A 23071-nucleotide genomic window follows, 5' to 3' on the forward strand; every position below is an offset into this window, starting at 1 on the left:
CGATGAGACTGTCTCTGGGTGTCGGTTTCCGCGTGGTGAACCGCGCGTGTTTTCCTTTCTTCTCCCATCAGGTGTTTATTGAGAACTGAAGCAGTGCCACGTGCTGAGACGCCGCAGTGGACATCGTGGCATTCCTGCTGTCCTGGGGCTTGCCTGCGGTGGGGGAGGCAGACCCTAGACGGCCAGCCAGGGCTGGGGACCAGTGTGCCACTGCCCCCAGGGTGTGTTTGGAAATCCTCAGGGAAACCAACACTTCCTCCTAGAGCTGGGGCAGTTAGCTGAGATAACGTGCGTAAAGCAGCCAGCCTGGGGGCCGACGCTGTGGCTTAGCAGGTAAAGCCACCACCTGCAGGGCTGGCAGCATCCCATATGGGCGCCAGTTCAAGTCCTGGTTGCTCCTCTTCTGATCCAGCTCTCTGCTATGGCCTGGAAAGCAGTAGAAGATGGCCCAAGTGCTTGGGCCCCTGCACCCATGCGGAAAACCTGGCTCCTGGTTTTGGATCGGCTCAGCTCTGGCTGTTATGGCCATTTGGGGAGTGAACCAGCAGATGGAATACCTTTCCTTCTGTCTCTCCGTCTCTCTGTAACTCTACCTCTCAAGTAAATAAATAAATCTTAAAAAAAAAAGTCCCTGGACTCCCAGGGCTTGTTAAAGCCCCAGCTTGGCCACGGGAAGGGGAGGAGAGCGGCTGGAGCAGTGGGGGGCTTCCTTCGTTGCCACCCTTGTCCCCAGCCTTGCACATCTTCTTTCAGGACCCTCCCTCCCCAGCCACCTCTCCTGCTGGCTCAGAGCACCGGCATTGCAGCTGGGTAGTCCTGGGTTCGAATCTTGCTCCTGCCGCTTAAAGGACATGGGGTACTGGGCACCCTGGTTTCTTCGCCTGTGCGATGGGCAGTGATGGGACCTGCCTTGGGGTAGAGGTGCAGATGAGATGAGGCGGCCTAGGTGAAGCGCTGGGTGGGAAAGCCAGCTCTACTCTCTGCTGCCCTTGCACCCAGCGGTGAACACACACACGCACACACACACGCACACGCACACGCACACACACGCCTGCTGGTGCCCTGTGCTTTAAAGTCTGCAAAACCCTTTCTCCTCCAGGACCTCACACAGAACCCCCAGCAGCGCAGCGAGGTGCAACAGGAGCAGCAAGCCCACTTGACACCTGTGGAAACAGGCCTAGAGGGCAACCAGATGCTGAGGTTGCACGGCACGTTGGACGTGGTAACCAGACCACAGCTGTGGCCACTGGGCTACGGCCACAGCAGGGACCAGCATTGCTGGGGACAAGCAGCTCCCATGAGGGGGACCGTGCTTTGCCCCCAGCTTTGTCCTGTCCCGGGACTGCTCTGCCCAGCCTCGGCTCCGGGGGCAGCCCTTTGCCGGGTTTCCTTTCCGTGACATGGGGCCGATACCCCTTCCCCGTGGGGTGAGGGGGCCCAGAGTGGACAGGCCTACAGAACGGCCATGGTTCTGGCCCCCTCCTCCCTTTCTTCCCGTGGGCTCTGGGAGGCTGTGAATGTCACACCCTTGCCAGGGGCTCTTAGGAAACCTTGTCCTTGGTCTGGACTCCGGGTCATCAGGACATCGAACTCCAGCCTTGGGATCAGGCCCAGGGCAGAGTGACTGCGAGAGGGGAGGGAGGAGGAGGAGATGGGGCTGGGTGTGAGGAGCCGGCGCCTTCCATGCGGTGTCCAGGAACCGCCCCAGCCCCCGCCAGCCTGCCCCCCCCCAGCTCTCAGCCTCCCTCTTCCACCCTGCACATCCCCTCCCTCCTGCACCCCTGCCTGTTCTCCGCCCCTTCCCCATATGGCAGGGGTGGGGAACCTATCGGCTGCCAAGGACCATGTGGATATTTATAACATCACTCGCGAGCCATGAAAAATTATCAGCTTACAAATTAGCCTGCTATAGATTCATTGAATTTCAGGTCCCCCCTGTGGTTGCCTTGGCAGGGCCAGACCAAAGACTGCGCAGGGCGTCGTAGCCTGTGGGCTGGGTGTTCCCCTGCCCCACACTCCACACTGCACTGACCATGGCTTTCTACCAGCCTCCAGCGGAGGGATTCTGGGGTGTAACATGCGGCCCAGGCTCAGCTGACTTCCGGGAGCAGAGTGGGTGCTGCTCCCTGATGCACCCACGGCACCCCTGTGGAGGGAGGGGTGTGGTCCCTGGGGCCTCACCGGAACTCCCCAAGGCGGAGCCCCTCCCCGCTCTGCCACACCCCTTTGTCAGCCCAGCCTCTGTGGAAAAGGAAGCACTGGGCATCACACTCGTGTCCCACAGGCACCAGCCCTCTCCTGGCAGCCAGTGACAGAGTACAGACACGAAGAAAAAACTAGCTGTAGATGTGCACTCTCAGAGAGTCACAGGGTGCGGACGGAATAGGGCGCGCTCATGGGATGTCCGCTGGGCACAGATGTGCACACACACATCTGTGTGCACACCAGCAGAGACTGCACCGTGCAAACAGATGTCTGCAGACAGAGGGTGCACAGTCCCGGGATAACCATGCTCACACCCAGCCATGACCTTGCACATGGACATGAGTGCATGCACACTGAGGGACATCACTCGGAAAGAGTTGAATGCAGCCCGCAGGGGGCATATACACACTGACATGTGGTCCGCAGTTACGCACAGAGTACTGTGCGATCCAGGTGTGGTACAGGGGTGCCCTGTGGGTGTGCAGGTCGAATGCACAGTGGTGCACACAGTCACTCAAAGGCAAAGGATAGGCACATACAGACTCGTCCCCTCCGTGCCGGATGCCTGGGTACTGACAGGCCTCATGCTGAGGCCACAGCATGGCCAGATGACGACACGTGAACACCCAGAGATGGAAGCATGCACATGGCCAGTGACAGCAGGCCTGCGGGCTCCCACCCTCCATCCTGGGTGCCGACTCCTGGCCTTACAGAGCCCACATCCCTTCAAGAGTAACTCCATGTCCCCCAGCTCCAAGGTGCAGCAGAGCCAGAGCAGAGAGCAGTCTTATGTGAAGATACCCCTGGACGTCTGAGAGTGAGTCCTCCAGGCTCAGCTGCAGCGGTCGGCAGGTCCCCAGTGCCCAGGGTTTAGTGCGCGTGAAAGGGACCCCTTGGGGCACCTGTGATGCTGGCATCGCCTATCGGAGCATCTGTTTGAGTCCCAGCTGCTCTGTTCCTGATCCACCTCCCTGCAGAGCAGCGGAGCATGGCCCAAGTGCTTGGGCCCTGCACCCATGTGGGAGACCCAGAAGAAGCTCCTGGCTCCCGGCTTCGGCTTGGCCCAGCCCTGGCCACTGCAGCCATTTGGAGAGTGAACCAACGGATGGAAGATCTCTCTCTTTCTCTCTCTCTCTCTCTTTCTCTCTCTTTCCCGCTCTCTCTGTTGCTCTGCCTTTCATATAAATAAATAAATCTTTCAAAAAAAAAAAAGAGAGAAAGGCACTGCTTTCACCGCGTAAGGACACAGTGAGAAGGTGCATCTGCGAGCAGGAAACGGGCCCTCGGCCTTGCAGCCTGCAGAACCGTGGGAGGCACACTTTTGTTGTTTGTAAGACCCTCACTCCATGCTATTTTGTTCAAGTGGCCTGAACGGACTAAGGCGTCAAGGTTAAAACAACCTGGATGGACACAGGTTCAAGTTGACAAGAGCACTTCCTCACTGTGCGTTTGTGTGTGTGTTTTAACAGGCAGAGTGGACAATGAGAGACACAGAGAGAAAGGTCTTCCTTTTGCCGTTGGTTCACCCTCCAATGGCCGCCGCGGCCGGCGTGCTGCGGCCGGCGCACCGTGCTGATCCAATGGCAGGAGCCAGGTGCTTCTCCTGGTCTCCCATGGGGTACAGGGCCCAAGTACTTGGGCCATCCTCCACTGCACTCCCTGGCCATAGCAGAGAGCTGGCCTGGAAGAGGGGCAACCGGGACAGAATCCAGCACCCCGACTGGGACTAGAACCCGGTGTGCCGGCGCTGCTAGGCGGAGGATTAGCCTATTGAGCTGCGGCGCCGGCCTGCTGTGTGTTCTTGAGCACTCCGGCCATAATCGGCGGCTGAGCATTGGGACGTGCAGAGACGAGGGACAGGATGGGCTCTGGGCGGAGCTGTGCACGAGCACCAGAATGAAAGCTGAGAGGACAGAGGGTATCTGTGGGGAGACCAGCCAGCCAGAGCGCAGGCGCCAGGCACCGGAGGAAGACTCCCAGCATTGGAGGGTAGGGGCAGGGGAGGGCAGGAGGTGACAGTTATCTTGAAGGATGAGTGAGCGTGACACTCGGGGACAATGGTGCAGAGAGAAGGTGACCCGGGCTCCAGGCAGAGGGGAAGTGTCAGTGGGCCAGGCTGGGGAACTCTGGCTGGGGAAAGTCCGAGAGGTGATCTGAAGGGACATGAACAGGGAGCTGGACAGGAAGTGGAGCGGCCGGGACTTGAACCAGCGCCCATATGAGATGCCGGCACTGCAAACGGCAGCTTAACCTGCTATGGCATGGCGCTGGCCCTGGGAACTCTGGGTTTTATCCTGAGCTGAGGAGTGCCATAGTGTGTTAGAAAGCTGAGCAGACAGTGGTTTGGGGGTGGGCAGGGTGCAGGCAGGAGGAGAGACACATGGGGAGGCAGGAGACAGGGTGAGCATGGGTGGTGACAGTGTCAGAAGTCACTTCAGGGGCAGGCGTTTGGCACAGGGGTTAGGATGCCACTTGGGGTGTCTGCACCCTTGAATGCTTGGGTTTGAGTCCTGGCCCTGATTCTGATTCTGGCTTCCAGTTAGTGAACACCGTGGGAGGCAGCAGGTGATGGACCCCTGCCACCCACATAAGAGACCCAGATGGAGTTCCTAGCTCCTGGCTTGGTCTGGCCCAGCCCCACCTGTCGCAGACATTGGCAGGGTGAACCTATGAATGGAAGATCTGTCTGTGTCTCTTTCTCTGTGCCTTTTAAATAAGGGGGGGGGGGGCATTAAAAAGTCATTCCAGAGGCAAACGTGGTGACTGCTCAGGTGTGAGCAGTGGATGCCAGGGAGCTGGGCTCCCGCACCTGGGCTGTGCAGGCTGCTTGTGCCACTGGCTGAACGAGAAGCACCAGAGGACAAGGGTGCGGCTGGGAGGCAGTGAGGAGTCTCATTTGGGCACTGTTGGTTTTGTGGGTCCGTGGGTTACCATGGAAATTACCAGGGATGGGTGTGTTTGGAAAGACTGCAGGAGAGGAGGAGAGGCGGCTGTGCCAGGAACAGGGACAACCGATTCAGAGGCGGGACCATCAAGTCCACAGGCAGTCACAGGAAGGGTGATATTCCTTTCTTAAGGAGGGCCTGGTCCCCGCACTCACAACTCCCTGGCGTGCACGCAGCTCCTGCCTGCAGCCCAGGCTGGAAAGGCCTCAAGATCCGGCCCTGAGAGCAGCCTTCGGCAGGGGCAGCTGGAGCTGGTAGATGGGCCCTCTGCTTCCTTGTCCCAGGTGGCACAATTTGCAGGTGTAGTCTACACCGACTCCCCGGAGTGCCCACTGTGCACAGCGGTGACCCGCGCACCAGCACACCCTGGCCTGACTTGGTGCCCATCCTGGCTTCCTTTCCCGACCTGTGCTGCCTGGGACTTCCCCCCACCCCTCCCCCCGGGATGAGCCCCTCGTCACAAGCAAGTCTTCTTGCAGAGAACTCAGCCCAGGACCATGGCTCCAAGCCTTGCTCTTCAGCTGCGCACCTGCCCAACGGGGAGCAGACTGTGCTGCAAGCATAGAGGCTGCACCCCCATGACCGGCGTGAGGGTCCCGACCGTGTGCCTGGCACCCCGCTTGGCTCCTTCTCCCTGCCCCCTTCTCTTGCACACACAGTGGGTGTTGAATAAAAGCTTCCATCTCCTCCCACTGCCCAGAACAACCCAGCCTTTCTTTCCTGTCAATCAAGCCGGTGGGTGAGCCACTCTGATGCTCCTGGCTCGACTTCTCCCCATGGCCTCTCCCTGCTGGCAACCAGGGGCTCCCCAGGGATTTCCTCCCAGAGGAGGGGCCAGGTGCAGCCTGGCAGGTGGAGGTGAGGCACCTCTAGGGTAAATGAAAACTATCCTGGTTCCTGCGCGCTGAGCCAGGCGCTGGCCGGGACCTCCCACGCACTATGTCAGCTACCCTCACTGCAGACAAGGCTCCGGCTTCCACTCTTCTGCGACCCAGGGAGCTCGAGAGAGGCACTTTCCCAGGCTGCCACGGCCAGTGGTAGAACCAGGATTCAGACCTCCATCTGCCAGAAGCCAGAGCCTGGCTCCTCACCAGGAGGGCAGCACTGTGCCGCACTTCCCCTTGATGCCGCCATGCCTGGCACAGGCTCTGCACAGAGCAGGAGCTGAGAAGGCCGTGTTGGGCTGAGCTGAGTTAAACTGGAAGGCACCCAGAGGGTGCCTGCAGGACTCGGAGCCCCCAGGGCCTTCCTGCAGCCCAGCTCCCAACCCAGGGCGCTGCCCACGGGGCTCGGGCGCCAGTAAAAGAGCGAATGCTCACTATGCCGGCCAGAACGGCACGTGGCCCAGAACCAGCACTGCATCAGAGCGGCAAGTGCCATTCCGATTTTCCAATTCTGCTACTCCTGCCGTGTCTGTCCAGGAACAGGACTTGTCCCTCATCGGCTGTCCACAACAACCCCCTCCTCTCTGCTTCTGAGCTAAATCCTCACGCCTTGTTGGCCCCTCTCAGACCCCTCTCAGACCCCCCAGAGGTGGGACCTGGCAAGCCCCTACCGTGTGCGTTAGCCTTTCATTCGCAGAGCAGCGCTGCCCACAGGGCTGAATGGCTCCATTGGACAGATGACAAGTCCAAGCCCACAGGAGTGACGTGTCTTGTTCAAGGTCCCTTTCTCCACCCCCCACCCCGATTTCCTTCCAGGCCCGTGTGGGTCCCCTCCCTGAGGCAGGGCGGCCAGTGCAGGTCTCAGAACGTGTCAACCTGGTGACACCAGATCAGTCACCTTAGCGTCGAGGGAGGGAAGCACCTGGGGATCCGCTTACTAATTCGAGGGCCGATGAATTATTCACGGCGCCATTAACTCAGAGGCCCTCGCAGCCTCACCTCTCTTTCCCCCACTGAAGACCTGGGATCCCGGCCCCTGGGAGCTTGGCCGCCCCGTGGGACCCGTGGTGAGGAGATGCCGGCAGGGCTGGGGTCCTGCCTGCTGCTGGCAGTGGCCCTGCTGAGCCCAGGTCCCAGGGCCCACGCCATGAAAGGTAGGCGCTCCGGAGACAGCTGGGAGCCAGGGGTTGGGGGTGAGAGGTGAGCAGGCGGCAGGCCGGGTCTCAGGGTGGGAAGCCAGAACAGGAGGCTCTTTCAGAAGCAGCTGGCTGTGTCGAGGATGTGTTTGCCTCTGAGACACGAGAGGACTATTTATTGAGTGCCTGCTGTGTGCAGGATGCTTCTATATGTTTGATTGCATCTAAGACTTCAAGGTAGGTGATAGCCTCCCATTTTACAGGTGAGGAAACGGAGGGCGCTCCGAGGCCGAACGGTTACTGAGAGCGAGGGAATGGCCCAGAGAACCAGGGAAGGTTTAGTGCAGGAAGGGCCTCTCCTCTCCCTCCGAGAGCTTGCTCCTGAGGGAAATCCCTGTTGTGACATTCAGCGTCCTCTGAGTGTCGGCTCCAATCTCCACGCCCTGTGGAGCCTCACTTCCCCGGGTCCCGGGACACTGTGCTCTGGCAGGGCAATCACAACCTTTCCGGAAATGCTCCACCCTTGGGTTCTTGAGCCCTGAAGCCCTCTGCCTAGGAGGCCTCTCTTCCATCCCCACTGAGTCACCTCCTCCATGAAGCCTTCCACATCCCTCCTCCGCCTCTGACGCTCCCTCCCTGGGGCTCCCAGAGCCCTCTGCCTGCACCACAGTCCCAGGTGACTTTGCGCTGCTCTGACCCTCTGAGATCACTCGCCCGCCTGCGAAGCTGGGGCCGTGTCGCACCTCCGTTCCGCGAGGGGTGTGCGTGCACGTGGGGGCTCCTGAGCTTGTGCGCATTCCCTGTTCCGTATTCTGATGCTCAGCTGTGCCTTCTTCAGCCCCGGGAGCCCCTTCAGGGCGGCGCCTGTGGCTTGAACGCAGTTCCAGCAGACTGTGCTGGGATCTTTGCCGTGTGGCAGGACGAGAGACCCAAGCAGATTGTGTGCTGTTTCCAGCACGGACCTAGCGCCCGCCGTTTCTCTAAGGGTTCATTAGGCCTAATAATCCCACTCGTGGGCTGAGGGCGTAAAATGTTGCTGAAATATTGTCATTTCTAGGTCTGTTTGGTGAACAGAACAGGCCAGCTCACTTATTTAGAAATAAAAGTAAATCTTAAATTCATACCAACACTTTTATTTTAATATTTATATATTATATTTTATATTGATATATTAATATTTTATTTTTTAATATTTTATTTTATCATCATATCTCTTATCTCCTACTAAAAGTTTCCACTTCTACTGACATCAGCATTCTTATCTGCTTTATTTAAATGTATGTACAGCAACATATTTAATATTATTACTAATAATAGATCTACTGGATATAGTTCAAGACTTCTTTCTTTTTTTGTGTGTGTTCTATTTATTTAATTTACTTGAGAGGCAGAGGGAGAGAGAGAGAGAGAGAGAGAGAGAGAGAGAGAGAGGCAAAGAGAACCCTTCCATCTACTGCTTTACTCCACAAATGCCGTAACAGCTGGGACTGGACCAGGCCAAAGGCAGGAGCCTGGAACTCAATTTGGGTCTCCACGTGTGCGGCAGGAACCCAGCTACGTGGGCCGTCACCTGCTGCCTCCCAGGGTGCACATCAGCAGGAAGCCAGGACAGGAGCAGAGCTGGCGCTCATGGGTGGGATGCAGAACCCCGAGCTGTGCCTTAACGGCTGGGCCGAACGCCCGCCCCGGTAGTTCGAGGTTCCTTGTGGCTCATTTTGCTCTTTTGCCTGCTTTTGATTACACATTCCTGTGTGGGGAAGGGTACAGGGAAAATACTGATTTCCCACACTTGAAGCCCAACCACTGTATTTCAAAGTCACTTGAAAGCATTTTCCCCATAGGGCTAGGCCTCCAAGTTGATAAGTACAGTTTTTTCATTTCGGCTTGGGATATTTAGGGGTCACTTTGAAAATTTTGTTGATCTTTGAAAATGACATGTTTTACATGATTGTGAAGTCAGTTACGAAACAAATGACATTTAAAGAGGTCTTGCATCGTGCCAAGAAAAGTGTTTTCATTAGTCTCCTTCTCTTGTTTCCTGTTTAAAATACAAGCGAATGTGGACCTATTAGAATGTACTTTTTTTTTTTTATTTATGTGAGAGGCAGAGTTACAGACGAGAGATGGAGAGACAGAGAGAGAGGTCTTCCATCCACAGGTTCACTCCCTAAATGGCCACAATGGAGCTGGGCTGATCCAAAGCCAGGAGCCAGGAGCTTCTTCTGGGTCTCCCATGCAGGTGCAGGGGCCCAAGGACTTGGGCCATCATCTTCTCTGCTTTCCCAGGCCCTAGCAGAGAGCTGGATCAGAAGTGGAGCAGCCAGGACTCGAACCGGCGCCACAGGCAGAGGCTTAGCCTACTATGCCACAGCACCTGCCCCTAGAATGTACTTTTTTTTTTTTTAAAGATTTTATTTATTTATTTGAGAGGTAGAATTACAGAAACCGAGAGGTCTTCCACCCGCTGGATCACTCCCCAAATGGCCACAGCACCCGGAGCTGAGCTGATCCAAAGCCAGGAGCTTCTTCCAGGTCCCACGCGGGTGCAGGAGCCCAAGCACTTGGGCCATCTTCTTCTGCTTTCCCAGGCCATAGCAGAGGGCTGGATCAAAGTGGAGAAGCTGGGACCTGAACCAGTGCCCATATGGCAGAAGCTTAGCCTACTATGCCACAGCGCCAGCCGCTAGAATGCACTTTTCACACGCATAGACCGTGCACGCGAGGGGTGTGGTGCTTACTATTAACTTTTACATTCCCCAGAGCGCAAAGCTCGGGCTGGAACATGGCAGCATTTATCTAAAATCTATATCTATCTATCTATATCTATATATATAGATATATATAGATATATATATAAGCCCATCCCCCACACTCCCTTACCGACTTGCTCGTCTTCTCCAGGTCCCTTGTCACTGTTTCCTACACGGGACACCTTGGTTATGCTCCTGGTCTTTCCCACCAGCACAGCAGTTTCACGGGGCAGGCGTTTGTCTGTTTTGAACGATGCCATATGATCAGAGCTTGCTCAGTGCTAGAGGAGAATGTGAGGAACAAGTAAATGCATTTAGGGCCCTGGCCTGGGCGCCCTAAGCCCACCCCACAGACCTGGGCGCGCAGCTGCACCCACATCCAGGCCACGTGTTCCCAAGCCCGAAGCGCTGACTCCCACCCGCCCCTCTCTCTGGCTGCAGGCGTCAAATGCGGGGGTGTGCTCTCAGCACCTGCCGGAAACTTCTCCAGCCCCAACTTTCCCAGACTGTACCCCTACAACACGGAGTGCAGCTGGCTGATCGTGGTGGCCGAGGGCTCGTCTGTGCTGCTCACCTTCCACGCCTTCGACCTGGAGTACCACGACACCTGCGGCTTCGACTTCCTGGAGATCTACAACGGGGCCTCGGGGGAGCAGGGCAACCTGCTGGGGAGGTTCTGCGGCCGGGTGCCCCCGCCGCCCTTCACCTCCTCCTGGCACGTCATGTCTGTGGTCTTCCACTCGGACAAGCATGTGGCCAGCCGCGGCTTCTCCGCAGGCTACCAGAAAGGTCAAGGGGGGACTTGGCAGTGGAGAGGCCGCCCTGGGGTGGGGGCAGGGCAGTGGGGGTGCAGGTGAGACTTGCAGGGGCTCCGCATCCATCAGGGAGACTGCTCTGAGCCCCGGGTCCTCCCATGCACAGGGCAACAGCCACTTCCTCCACGTTGGTGACCACATTTGCAACCTTGGGTTCCATCTTCAGGGAATAGCCCCCCAGCTGCCTCCCTCACTCCTGCAGCCCTGGAGTGTCTCTCTGTGCTCAGAACCAGGCCTTTCAGGCCCCTTGTTCCTGTCCTTCTCACTGCTGTCACAGTGTCAGGCTGCAGCAGGGGACATCACTGCCGCCACCCCCACCGCTGCCATAGCAGGTGGCTGAGGGTCTGCGTGGAGCTGCTGACTCCCTCCCCACCAAAGTCTTTTCCTGCACTTACCTCGGATGAGGGGCCTTCAAAGGGCACAGGGGAAAATGGAATTAAACCATCAGTTTATTTTAATGCAAGTGTTTGTTGAAATCCAGGCATGGTTTTGTCATGGTATGCATTTCCCGTGAGCTTTCTGAAGACCCCCTCATATAGGGTGGGTCCCTAACCGGCCTCAATCTGGCTGGACCCCTGCCCCCCAACCTGTGAAGGGATCCTGGTTCTGCCCGCCTCTCTCCTTGTCTGCAGGCTTCTGCAATCTAACCTGCTCCCTTCTCCCAAGGCCAACGCCATATCCTTGTTCAGCTCAAGTGATGGACAGCTGCAGAGCCTCCTGGGCCCTGGCTCCATCAACAGCTGTTCTGGGCCCTCGGGAGGGACGCCAGCTTCCTGTAGTGTTTCAGGTTGCAGCACTGTGGGACTCACAGGCTGGTCTACTCAGAGGTTTGGAATCCCAGAGCCTTGGGTTTTTAGAAAAGTAGCATATAAAACTCATCCCACCATGGCCATGTTTTCCAAATCTTTCTTTAAAGACTTACTTATGCATTTGAACCACCTGCTGGTTCACTACTGAAATAGCCTGGGCTAGGCCAGGCAGAAGCCAGGAGCCTGAAACTCCACCTGGGTCTCCCACATGGGTGGCTGGGACCTATGTATTTGGGCCATCATTCACTGTCTTCCCAGGCACATTATCAGAAAGCTGGATCAGAAGCAGAAGAGCCAGGACTCAAACTGGCACTCTGATACGGGATGGCTCAAGTGGCAGCTTAATCCACGGTGCCACCCCTGCATTAAAACATAGTGTGAAATACAGCCTAGAATGAAGCGTGCACCTGGCGCTGGTCCCTGGTGAGGCTACTGGAGCCAGAAGGGAGCTCACGGCCTACAGCCGCCCTGTCGTGTCGCAGACAACAAAGCTGAGATCAGAGAGGGAGGGCGCCTCCCAAGGTCACACAGTCTTCAGACCCCTCCAGGGCAGTGCTCTGGTCATGCAGCTCTGAGAGGGGTAAGAGGCTGGAGTCTCAAAAAAGACATCCCTGATGGCCACCTCCAGCAGGTCTTGGCGTCCGCCGATGCCCACCTCACGTCGTGTCACCGCCTTGCTTCCTAAGGCCCTCAGCAGTGTCTTAGAGCACACGAGGCTGAGACCAGCCCGTCCGTCTGGGCCCGTCTTTTAAATTTATTTGCTTTATTTTGTTTTTTATGTGTTTGAAAGGCAGAGTTACAGAGAGAGAGAGAGAGAGAGAGAGAGAGAGAGAGAGAGAGAGAGTCTTCCATCAGCTGGTTCACTCCCCCGATGATGGCAATAGCTGGGGCTGGAGCAGACCGAGGTCAGGAGGCAGGAGCTTCCTCTGGGTCTCCCACATGGGTGCAGGGGCCCAAGCACTTGGGCCATCTTCCACTGGCCTCCCAGGCGCATCAATAGGGAGCTGAATCGGAAGTTGAGCAGCCAGGACTCAAACCTTTGCCAGTATGGGCTGCTGGTGCTGCAGGCGGTGGCTTTGCCTGCCGGGCCACAATGCCAGCTCCTCGGGATCCTGATATTCCGATGAGGCTCCGAGAAGCTGGGTTGCTTGTCCAGGATGTCCAGGGCCACACAGTTTCTCCAAAGCAGAACCCAGAGGCTGGCTGTCTTCAGACCCCAGGCCTGAGTTCCCTGCCTCAGTTTCCTCGTCCGTTAGAGAGGTGGGCCCCAGCGGCCAGTGGCAGTGGATGGCGAGGAGCACATGGCCGAGGGCACGGGCTATGTAGTGAGTGTGCCTGGGTTCAAATCCACTTGCCCAGTTGCTGGCCCTGTCCCCTGAGCCTTGTCCCTCCACTGTGCCCCTGTAGCCACCAGTCTTTGAGGACGCTTTCCCACCACACCCCCCGCAGCCCTCGGGGCTTGCTGTGTGAGTACCCCAGTTCCCTCCCTCTTAGGGCGACAGTTCTGCTGCTTTCCACCAAGCCCAGAGTCCCCCGGAGGGCTTGACCGCACCTCCCTGCCCCTGTTCCCCTCCCTCACTCTCCCCACCCCCAGGGTCCCCAGTCTCCCACTAAATCCCTGTCCTGGGGCCTGCCAGGTGAGTGCCTTAACTTCTCTGTGCCTCTGCTTTCAGCTGTGAGGTGGGGGGACCCACGGCACAGGGGCTGCCGCGACGGCCTGGGTGCCAGGTGCGAGGACTGGGCCTGCTGCGTGGCCAGCGCCCGGTGCTGGGGACAGCCTGCCGGGGGTGGGGTCTGACTCTCAGGGGAAGTGGTTGGGAGCCGCGGGGAGACAGAAAGGTCATTTCAGGTGGGTTCCCTTACAGATGTGTGCGGGGGCGTCCTGACCGGCCTTTCGGGGGTCCTCACCAGCCCCGAGTACCCCAACAACTACCCCAACAGCGTGGAGTGCCGCTGGGTGATCCGGGCCGCCGGCCCCGCCACCGTCAAGCTGGCGTTCGTGGACTTCCAGGTGGAGGGCAGTGAGGAGTGCACCTATGACTACGTGGCTGTACTCGGGGGGCCCAGCCCCACCCACGGGCACCACTACTGCGGCAGCACCGGGCCCCCCACGCTGGTGTCGCTGGGCCACGAGCTGCAGGTGGTCTTCAAGTCTGACTTCAACATCGGAGGCCGGGGCTTCAAGGCCTACTACTTCTCAGGTACAGGGCTGGGGCCCCGCGCCCAGCTGTGGGCACGCCCCGCGCATCTGCTTCCCAGATCTCCAGCTCTCTGGCTGCCTGCTGTGCTCCAGCCCAGCCTTGCCTGCCCGGCCAATGCCAAGGCGGAGGCCACGCCACCTCCTCTGCGAACTAACACTGGTACAGAGGAATGAGCGCACCTGTGGGGAGTGCACTGTCTGGTAGGGGAAACGAGTAAGGATGCAGACAGCAACGCCCGCTGTGTTCTGTGCTAACAGTAAGAACCATAGGTGACTTCCTGGGGCAGGAGAGAATGGAGCAGTGCTTTGAGGGAATTAGCCAGAGGCAGAAGAAAGGGAAGGGGGTTCCAAGCAGGAGGAACCGCAGGTGCAAGGCGTGGAGGACAGAGAGTGTGCGGCAGGCTTGCAGTCCTGGGAGATGCTGGTTGAGGCCGGGATGCAGGGCTGGATGGCACCGTGAGGAAGGGGCAAGGCCGCGTCTCCAGCTGCCTTGTCTGCTGGGCCAGGGGGTCTGGGCTGAGTGCCGCAGAGGGGTATCGGGGGTTGTCACTGACCCTTACAGGGCCGCCACTCTGGAAAGGGTTTGCTAACTGGCATGAGAGAAGCAGCTTGCTGCTGGTTTCAGTTGAAAGCAAGCTTTGGGATCAAATGTCTAGTGTGCTGGCCACACTATGGCCCTGTGCACCTGCTGCCTAAGCTGTCGCTGCAGAGGGTGACTTCCACCCTCCTCACCCTCGCTACGTTCTCCTCCCCACCTAGGAGAGTGCCAGGAGGTGTTCGTGGCTGTGCGGGGCAACTTCTCCAGCCCGCAGTACCCCGGCTCCTACCCCAACAACATCCGGTGTCACTGGACCATCCGCCTGCCTCCTGGCTACCGGGTCAAGGTCTTCTTCCTGGACCTGGATTTGGAAGAACCCAACAGCCTGACCAGGACCTGCGACTTTGACCATCTGGCAGCCTTCGATGGGGCCAGCGAGGAGGCGCCCCTGCTGGGGAGTTGGTGCGGCCACCACCTGCCGCCGCCCGTCACCTCCAGCCACAACCAGCTCCTGCTTCTGCTGCACACGGACCGCAGCACCACCCGCAGGGGCTTCTCTGTGGCCTACATTGGAGGTCAGCTGGGGCAAGAGGATGGGGGCCCTGGGCGGGGAGTGCTTGGTAGCTACAGCGCCTGCCTCCAGCCCACTGTCCACCCTGATCCGCACGCGGGCTCTCCTCCACTCCCTTCTCACCACCGCAGGTGTCTGCGACCTCAGAGGCCACAGTGGCGTGGCCCTTGCATATTTCCCCTGTTGCAGGGCCCTCCTTTCCCAGCGCCTAACCCTGTGCCTCCTAATCCTCCCCGTCTGGCTCCTGCCTCCCTTGGGCTCCTGGCCTCTCTTGCATTGTGGTTGCTCTCTGGTATCCAGGGCTAACACACAGAACACAGTTAGATGGTTTATGGCAAATAGTCGGTCTAGCCATGCAGATGCCCGCCAGCCCTGTTTGTATCATTCAGAAATACTGACTCATTGCACAACAAGAAGTCTGGGGCTGGGCAGCCGCTGTGTTGCTCGGGCTCAGCACTGTTTCCAGGGGTATCTCTGGGATTCTCTTAGCCTCATGGTTGCAGAGTAGCTGCCACAACTCCAGGCATGGTATCTGTGTTCAAGGCTGGGAGAGGTGCCGGCCGCAGTATCCCTTTATTAGGAAAGCAGAAGCAATCCCGGAATCTTCCCAAGTTGCTTTCTTGTGTCTCAGTGTGAACCCCAGCGACACCACGCCGTACTGCAGAGGAGGCTGAGGGACGTGGGTGCTTAGTGTTTTCCCACATCTCCATGGCACTGGTTAGATTTGTCAGCCAAGAACGCCACCCTCTCCCCTCTCTTCCCAACACCCTTCCATGGGCTATGGGCCCTCAGTGCCTGTGCCCTGGACCCACTGTGCCCTCTGCCTAACCTGGCCAAGCTCCTTGTTGTGCAGATGGGAAACGACAAAGGGCTTCATTGCAGTCCCGCGGGCAGCAAGCTGGTGGTGGGGTCATGACCCTGGGCAGTGCCAGTCCCCCTGAGCTGTGTAAGCTAGGCCGGGAAGCCAGGGCTCTGCTGGGACAAGCCCCTCCCTGATTCTGCCCCCCCCCACCGTGGGAGGGCTGGTATGTCCCGCCCTCTCTCGGGGTCAGTCCTCCCACTTGCGAATGAGGACGCGGACTGGAAGGTTCTGAAGTCCCTTTCACCCTTGACATTCCCATCCTCTCCCCACTCTGGGTGATTGTCTCCCTCGGTGTCTCCAGAGACTGGGGCCAGAGGCAGCTCCAACCCTGGTTCCTGTTCCTGGGGCTACAGAGCCGGATCCCACGCCTGCCCCTCCTCCATCCCTCTGCCGATCCCTGCGGGAGCCTGGGGCAGGCAGGGCGCGGGCCCTGGTCGGGGCTCCAGATGCAGCCCAGGCTGCAGGCAGCCTCACTCCCCACCCCCACCCTGGGGAGGGCAGCCACAGCATCAATCAGGGGTGACACACAGTTCAGCGCCACCGAGATCATCGCAGGAGACGGCGGGCCCATAAATCCCTGGCTGCCCAGACACCAGGGGCTGAAATATGTCTGAGCCATTTCCCGAAGAGGGGCTGAGAGTGCCAGGCCCTGGCCCGCCAGCCCTCTTTCCCTCTCCTCTGCCAGCCATGGCCTTCCTTTTCCCCACACTCGCCCCTGCCCCCATCCACACAGACACACACACACACAACATGTGTGCACAAACATGCACACACACATGCAGATCCAGACACTCAGAGTCATGCACACCCACCGGGCTGCAAGGGCATGGGGGCGGGGCTGCCGGATGTCGGGGGGAGAGTACACACTTCAGAATCCTGCAGACCCCAAGGTCAAAACCCCAGCTCATCTACTGCAAACAACTTCACCTCTCAGCTTCAGCATCCGAAACTGTAAAATAGGTTTGCCGTGTCTGCAGCACGGGGTCAGGCTGGGAGGGAAAATGGGGCTCCCCTCCCCACCTTTCCCAACAGCACAGCCGTCCTCTGCCTCCTCCCTGTCTTTCTGCACTGCTCCTCCCGGGCACGCTGATGCTTCTGTGTATTCTACACGCCGCGGTCTGTCCCCCAACTGCCACCAGGCATTTGAAGCTCTTTTTTTTTTTTTTTTTTTTTTTTTGGTTCATTTCTGTATCTGTGGCACTTACAATAGTGCCTGAACATAGTAGGATATCAATATAGGTGTTTGTTAAGTGATTGAGTGACTGAATGGCAAATGGCAGAACAACTAGCAAAGAGTGGCTTTATTGTGATTCGTTCATTCATTCAGCATTCACTGGGCCTGCCAAGCTCTGTGCTAGGTGTAGAGGACAATGGGAGCTCCAGGCAGGCAGGCGGAGTGGGAAATACCCCACATCGTGCCCCGTGGGATCCCACAGAGCCTTCCCCACTCCACGCCTCAGTTTCCCCTCCACCCTGGGGAGACGACGGGGAGGAGAGGGTCCAGCTGCCGGCCCCAAGGCCTCTGGCTCCTCCCTCTTTTCCAGTGGTGCCCATGAACGTGAGCTGCTCCCGCACAGACTTCCAGATCCTCATCTCGGCGCAGGCGCTGGCCCCGCTGGAGCGCACCAAGGTCTACCTGGGCAGCCGGAGCTGTGCCGCCCAGGAGGTCGGTGGCAACTTCCGGATCCAGGCCCGCTTTGACACCTGCGGCACCGAGTCTCAGGTAGGAGTCCAGCGAGTGGGGGTGGGGGAGACACGGAGGTGGGGGCGGCTCTGCCCCCTGCTGCAAGGCACCTGCCATTCCAGAGAACTCTCCTCCTGGCTCTGCAGATGCCACCAGCCTGGCTGTAGCGCGCTGCCCCTCTTGGCCTTATTTAGCTGTACACATGTGCTCAGGGTGACCACCACACAGAACCCAGTCGGGCTGACAGCCCAGCCCGGGGGCTCCGCTGGCCTCTCCTCCAGAGAGCCCCATCAGCTGGGCCACAGCTAGGTTCTTTGCCATCCCCCTCATCCCCAGGAGGGGGGGGGGTTCCCTCCCCTACCCCGACCTCCCACCCCCTGCCAGGCCACTAAAGTCCTCACCTCTCCACCAGGGGGAGTTGTGGGAGCCCGATCCCTCCCGGGCCCCTCCCACCTGGCATTCCAAGTCCCCACCCCCCAGGCTGCGCCAATACACGGCTTTTCTAGCCCTGGCAGCCACCCAGGCAGCCACCTCCTGCCAGAGCCTGTGAGGCTTGCAAACCAATGTTTTCTAATCGCCTTGTGTTTTGCATGCGGTGAACCAGACGTGGGGCCCTTGGAGGGTCACAGGGCAGTGGCCCAAGCCCCCCCGCCCGCCCCATGCATCCACAGGAGACAGGTCATGAAGAGAGTGGGAGAGAGGAAGAGCGATGCCCCATCTCGGGCTATGGGGGTGCAGCCTGGCTTGACAGCAAACCCCGGCGCTGGCCACACGTGTGCCGCGGGCCCTGCAGCCTGCCCCTCGGCCTCCCCAGCCCCCTGGCCACCACGACGTCCAGCTGTCATCCCCATGCCACACTCTAAGTCCTCTGGGGGATTTCTCTGGGCTGTGGATTCGCAGGTGAATGTGAAATCCTAGAACCAAGGGCTCGCAGACACTCAGGGTCCCAAGGTCATGGAACCACCAGAACTTAGGGCCTCTTTGCGTATCTCTTTTCTTTTCTTCTTCTTCTTTTTTTTTTTAATTAATTAATTTATTTGAAAGGTGTTGTTACAGAGAGGGAAAGGCAGAGGCAGAGATTCACTCCCCAAAAGGCCACAATGGCCAGAGCTAGGCCACACTGAAGCCAGGAGCCAGGAGCCTCATCTGGGTCTCCCAAGCACTTGGGCCATCTTCCACTGCTTTCCCTGGAGCAGCTGGGACTCCAACTAGAGCCCATACAGAATGTTGTATGGCCCTGCCCTGATTTTGTATATTTCTTTCTTCCCTTTTTTTTTATTTTATTTTTATTTTATTTATTTTTTTTTTTTGACAGGCAGAGTGGACAGTGAGAGAGAGACAGAGAGAAAGGTCTTCCTTTTCCATTGGTTCACCCTCCAATGGCCGCTGTGGCCAGTGCACTGCGGCTGGCACACCGCGCTGATCCGAAGCCAGGAGCCAGGTGCTTCTCCCGGTCTCCCATGGGGTGCAGGGCCCAAGCACTTGGGCCATCCTCCACTGCACTCCCTGGCCACAGCAGAGAGCTGGCCTGGAAGACTAGACTAGACTAGAACCCGGTGTGCCAGCGCCGCAGGTGGAGGATTAGCCTGTTGAGCCACGGCGCCGGCCGATTTTGTGTATTTCTAAAACCATTAGAGGGGCCGGCACTGTGGTGTAGTGGGTAAAGCTGCCGTCTACAGGGCCAGCATCCCCTGTGGGCAACAGTTCAAGTCCTGGCTGCTCCACTTCCAATCCAGCTCCCAACTAATGTACCTGGGAAAGCAGTGGAGGATGGCCCAAGTCCTTGGACCCCTGCACCCATGAGGAAGACTCAGAAGAAACTCCTGGCTCTTGTCGGTGGCTTGGCCCAACCCTGGGCTTGCAGCCATTTGGGAAGTAAACCAGCAGGTGTAAGCTCTCTGTCTCTCCTTTCTCTGTAACCCTGACTTTTTTGTTTGTTTGTTTGTTTTGTTTTTTGACAGGCAGAGTGGATAGTGAGAGAGAGAGACAGAGAGAAAGGTCTTCCTTTTGCCATTGGTTCACCCTCCAATGGCCGCCGCGGCCGGCGCGCTGCAGCTGGCGCACCGCGCTGATCCGATGGCAGGAGCCAGGTATTTATCCTGGTCTCCCATGGGGTGCAGGACCCAAGCACTTGGGCCATCCTCCACTGCACTCCCTGGCCACAGCAGAGAGCTGGCCTGGAAGAGGGGCAACCGGGACAGAATCTGGCGCCCCGACCGGGACTAGAACCCGGTGTGCCGGCGCCGCAAGGTGGAGGATTAGCCTAGTGAGCCGCGGCGCCGGCCTGTAACCCTGACTTTGAAATAAATAAATAAATCTTAAAAAAAATCCTGCTAAGGACTTGACTTCGCAGCCGTCAGCACCGCACCTATGTGGCTTTCCCATCCTTCTCAAGTCTTTCATCAAAACCCCCTTGCACCTTCCCCTCCCTCCCCTCCCTTCTTCATTGTGCAGGTTAACCTGGGCCTGTCCCTGGGGCCCCTGGCACTCCAGATCCTGTCTTACTTTGTTCTGTACCCTGATGTTGCACCCCCCAAATCCTCAGAGGGTAGAGAGGAAGACGGGCAGAAGAACAGGGAATCAGAGGAAGTGCAGAGGGGAAAGGGACCCACGGACGCCTGGTCCCTAAGCCTCTGGGTGGGGCGCCCTGCAGCCCCCCTCCGAGGGATCAGATCACCCAGCCCACCGGTGCTCGCTGCTTTAGGCAGCTTGGATTTGTAGGAAACCCCCTCCCCTCGGAAGTGCCACCCACAGGACACGGCCAGTGTGGGTGGCCTGGAGAGGGGAACGGTGTGGAGGGGGAGGTGGCCTTGCAGCCCTCCACTCCAGTCCACTCCAGACTCGCATGCAGTCCCCGCCCCGCCCCTGGGCCCAAATGCAGCCTGTGTCCTGTTTCCTGTGTCCAGCGGGTGGGGAGGAGGGCAGCACTGGACCAGGCGCCCCACCTCTCGCTCCTCGCTGGCTCTTCCCAACCCTGGGCTGATGTCCCTGGAGTGACCCAGGACTCAGCAGTAGGGACAGCTGCTGCAGACATAATTGGGAGGAAAGATTCCAGAGGAAGACCACGCAACGCCAGGGACAAGCTGCTAACAGAGGGGCGGGAGACTTGCCTTCCAGACCTGGCTGTGGGCAACCTACTGCCCTTCTGGGCCTCAGTAGTCCCATCTGTAAATCCCTGAGCACGGGGATCGGCTGATGCTCCACCAAGTCCCCTTGGGTTCTGTGTTCTGAGGTAACAGCACAGTTATGAGTTGGGCACAACTGTAATGCTGTGTGACCTCAGATGAGGAAATGAGCCTCTGGGCCTCAGTTTCTCCATCTGTAAAATGGAGACATTAATTAGAGAAGGCTGTTGTGGGAAGCAAACAATACACTTACAGCACAGAGCCTGGATCATGCTACATGTTACATATTACACACTACATGTCACATGCTACATGTCACATGCGACGTGTTAGCTGCTGTTGCTGCTGCTTTCTTTGACCCTGGCTCCTGGACGCTGGAGCAGACGTTGTCCAGTCAAGTCTGACAATGTCCTTCCAGACAGCCCACCCTCATAGCGCCCCTTTCCCAGAGGGGAACTTCGAGGAGCCAGTGGCCGAGTTGGAGTGGAACCCGGGCTGCCGGGGCTCAGTCCCCTTGGTGCTGCGTCCCCGTGTGTCCAGGGGAACGGGGGCAGCCCAGGGCCCCTCAGGTGTGAGCCAGTGCCCTGCGTCCCCGCAGAGGAGAAACAACACGGCGGTCATCGTCAGCGTGCTGTACATCGACTTCTCGGCCGCCGGGCGGGAGGACGTGCACGAGTACGAGGTCCTCTGTGAGCCGCGCCGCAAGGAGGCGGCCGTGCACCTGCTGTCCGGCTCCCACTGGCTTGGGCCCTACGCCGCCACTGCCGAGCACCTGCAGGAGGCGCCGCCCAGGGATGAGGCGGAGGTGCTGGAGGGCTCAGGGACCGTGGTGGCCCAGGACACCAGTGACATCATCTTCCTGGGCCTTTGCATCCTGGCCGGAGCCCTCATGATCATCGCCATCGTGGTCCTGATGCTGCTGTGAGCGAGCAGGGCGGGGCCCAGGTATCCGGCATCCCTGGGGCAGGCTGGGCACCCGCATAGGGGCGGGATGGGTGTGTGACCATCGGTGGGTCCTCTCCCTCCCCGAGCCTCTGCCTCCTGGGGAGGACCCTCTGCCCTGCTCTGTCACGGGGCTGGCACCAGACCCAGCAGGAGCGGGAATGAGTAAGGGCTTTGCAACCTGTAGCGTGCCGTGTGTGTGTGTGTGCAGTCGGTGACGTGATCCTCAGAAACCTCAGAGCTGTCCTGCTACGCGGAGGGCTCTCCCGTGTGCTCCCTGCCTGTGCACTCGCTTGCGACTTGTGCAGTGGCTGCACCAAGGCAAGGCACACCTGCCCCCTTATTTTCCCAGTTACTGGCTCATCCCCAGCCTTCATTAGCAGGGTGTTCAATGCCCATCCAGGGGCCTCCACCCTCCTGGACTGACCCAGCAATCCTGAGGATTTTGTCTAAAGCAGTCAAGCTCTCAATTTCAGGAACAGAGAGAGGCAGCAGCTTTACCTGCTACACCACAACGCCAACCCCTATCTTGCAAACCGACCACCCCTCTCCAGAGCTCTCCCTGTTATCAAGAGTGGAGCAATCTTAATAATAATAATAATTATAGTAATAATAATAAAGGGTTATCACGACCACTTTCTCTTGCACGCCCTTATGTTTGCATAATGATCGCTCAGGTGAGCCTTTTCACAATAACAGAATCTCCAAATTGACCGCGCTGGTTGCTGGTATCATGATCAAGACGGTGGCCCAGTTGCAGTTCAATGAACAACCCACCAGGGGCTGGTGCTGTGGTGTAGCAGGTAAAGCTGCTGCCTGAGGGGCCGCATCCCATATGGGCGCCAGTTCAAGTCCCGGCTGCTCTACTTCCCATCCAGCTCTCTGCTATGGCCTGGGAAAGCAGTAGAAGATGGCCCAAGTCCTTGGGCCCCTGCACCCACGTGGGAGACCTGGAAGAAACTCCTGGCTCCTGGCTTCGGATCGGCATAGCCATTGCAGCCATTTGGGCAGTGAATCAGAGGATGGAAGACCTCTCTCTCTGCCTCTGCCTCTCTGTAACTCTGCCTTTCAAATAAATAAATAAATCTTTAAAAAAAAAAAAAACACCAAGCAGCCATTGCTTCTCAGGTTTTGCATCTGTGGTTGTGACCAGCCCCAGGCCTGCTACAGTGCACAAACAGAACAGACTCCTGCCTCCAGGATGCTTGGATGGTGGCACAGCAGAACTGGGGGCAGGGGCAGGATGAGCTGGTGACTTGGAGAAAAAATAACAGTGAAAAGAACCAACACAGTAAGAAGTGCATTAAACAAGAGGAAAAACTGTCGCCTGGACATTAGGAATTGAATCAGGTTCAAGTTCACACTCTTCCGCTTCTTACAAGTCACTTTGATTCTATGAAGCTTAACTTCTTCATCTGAAAAACGGCACTGACCATGTGCGACACCAACCTCCACACTGTGTGACGGGGTGGGAAGAGCAGAGACGGGCAGGGGTGCTGATGGACAGAGAGCAGGGTCTGCGGCGGGGGCTGGGCGCGGAGGCCCCCTGCTCTTCCCTGCCCCCTCACCATCTCCATGCTCTCTGAGCCAGGTCCCTTCCCTTCC

At 58.2% G+C, this 23071-nt stretch overlaps 1 protein-coding gene across 1 annotated transcript; it reads left to right on the forward strand.

The window, feature by feature from the left end:
* The first annotated feature begins 7109 nt into the window (after nt 1–7109).
* Nucleotides 7110–22466, forward strand: CDCP2 (CUB domain containing protein 2). The gene is made up of 6 exons (XM_051858225.3): nt 7110–7188; nt 10362–10709; nt 13410–13745; nt 14504–14857; nt 17260–17438; nt 21123–22466. The coding sequence occupies exons 1-6, from the start codon at nt 7110–7112 to the stop codon at nt 21447–21449; spliced, it is 1623 nt and encodes a 540-aa protein (XP_051714185.1). The 3' UTR covers nt 21450–22466.
* The last annotated feature ends 605 nt before the right edge of the window (nt 22467–23071 follow it).

The sequence above is a fragment of the Oryctolagus cuniculus genome, chromosome 7 (assembly GCF_051225735.1).
Source record: "Oryctolagus cuniculus isolate XC-2025 breed Fujian yellow rabbit chromosome 7, ASM5122573v1, whole genome shotgun sequence".
Taxonomy (NCBI): domain Eukaryota; kingdom Metazoa; phylum Chordata; class Mammalia; order Lagomorpha; family Leporidae; genus Oryctolagus; species Oryctolagus cuniculus.

Coding starts and splice junctions, on each gene's coding strand:
- CDCP2 (XM_051858225.3), top strand. CDS start 7,110: ATGCCGGCAGGGCTGGGGTCCTGCCTGCTGCTGGCAGTGGCCCTGCTG. Junction 10,710..13,409: donor CTCCGCAGGCTACCAGAAAG/GTCAAGGGGGGA, acceptor GTTCCCTTACAG/ATGTGTGCGGGGGCGTCCTG. Junction 13,746..14,503: donor CAAGGCCTACTACTTCTCAG/GTACAGGGCTGG, acceptor CTCCCCACCTAG/GAGAGTGCCAGGAGGTGTTC.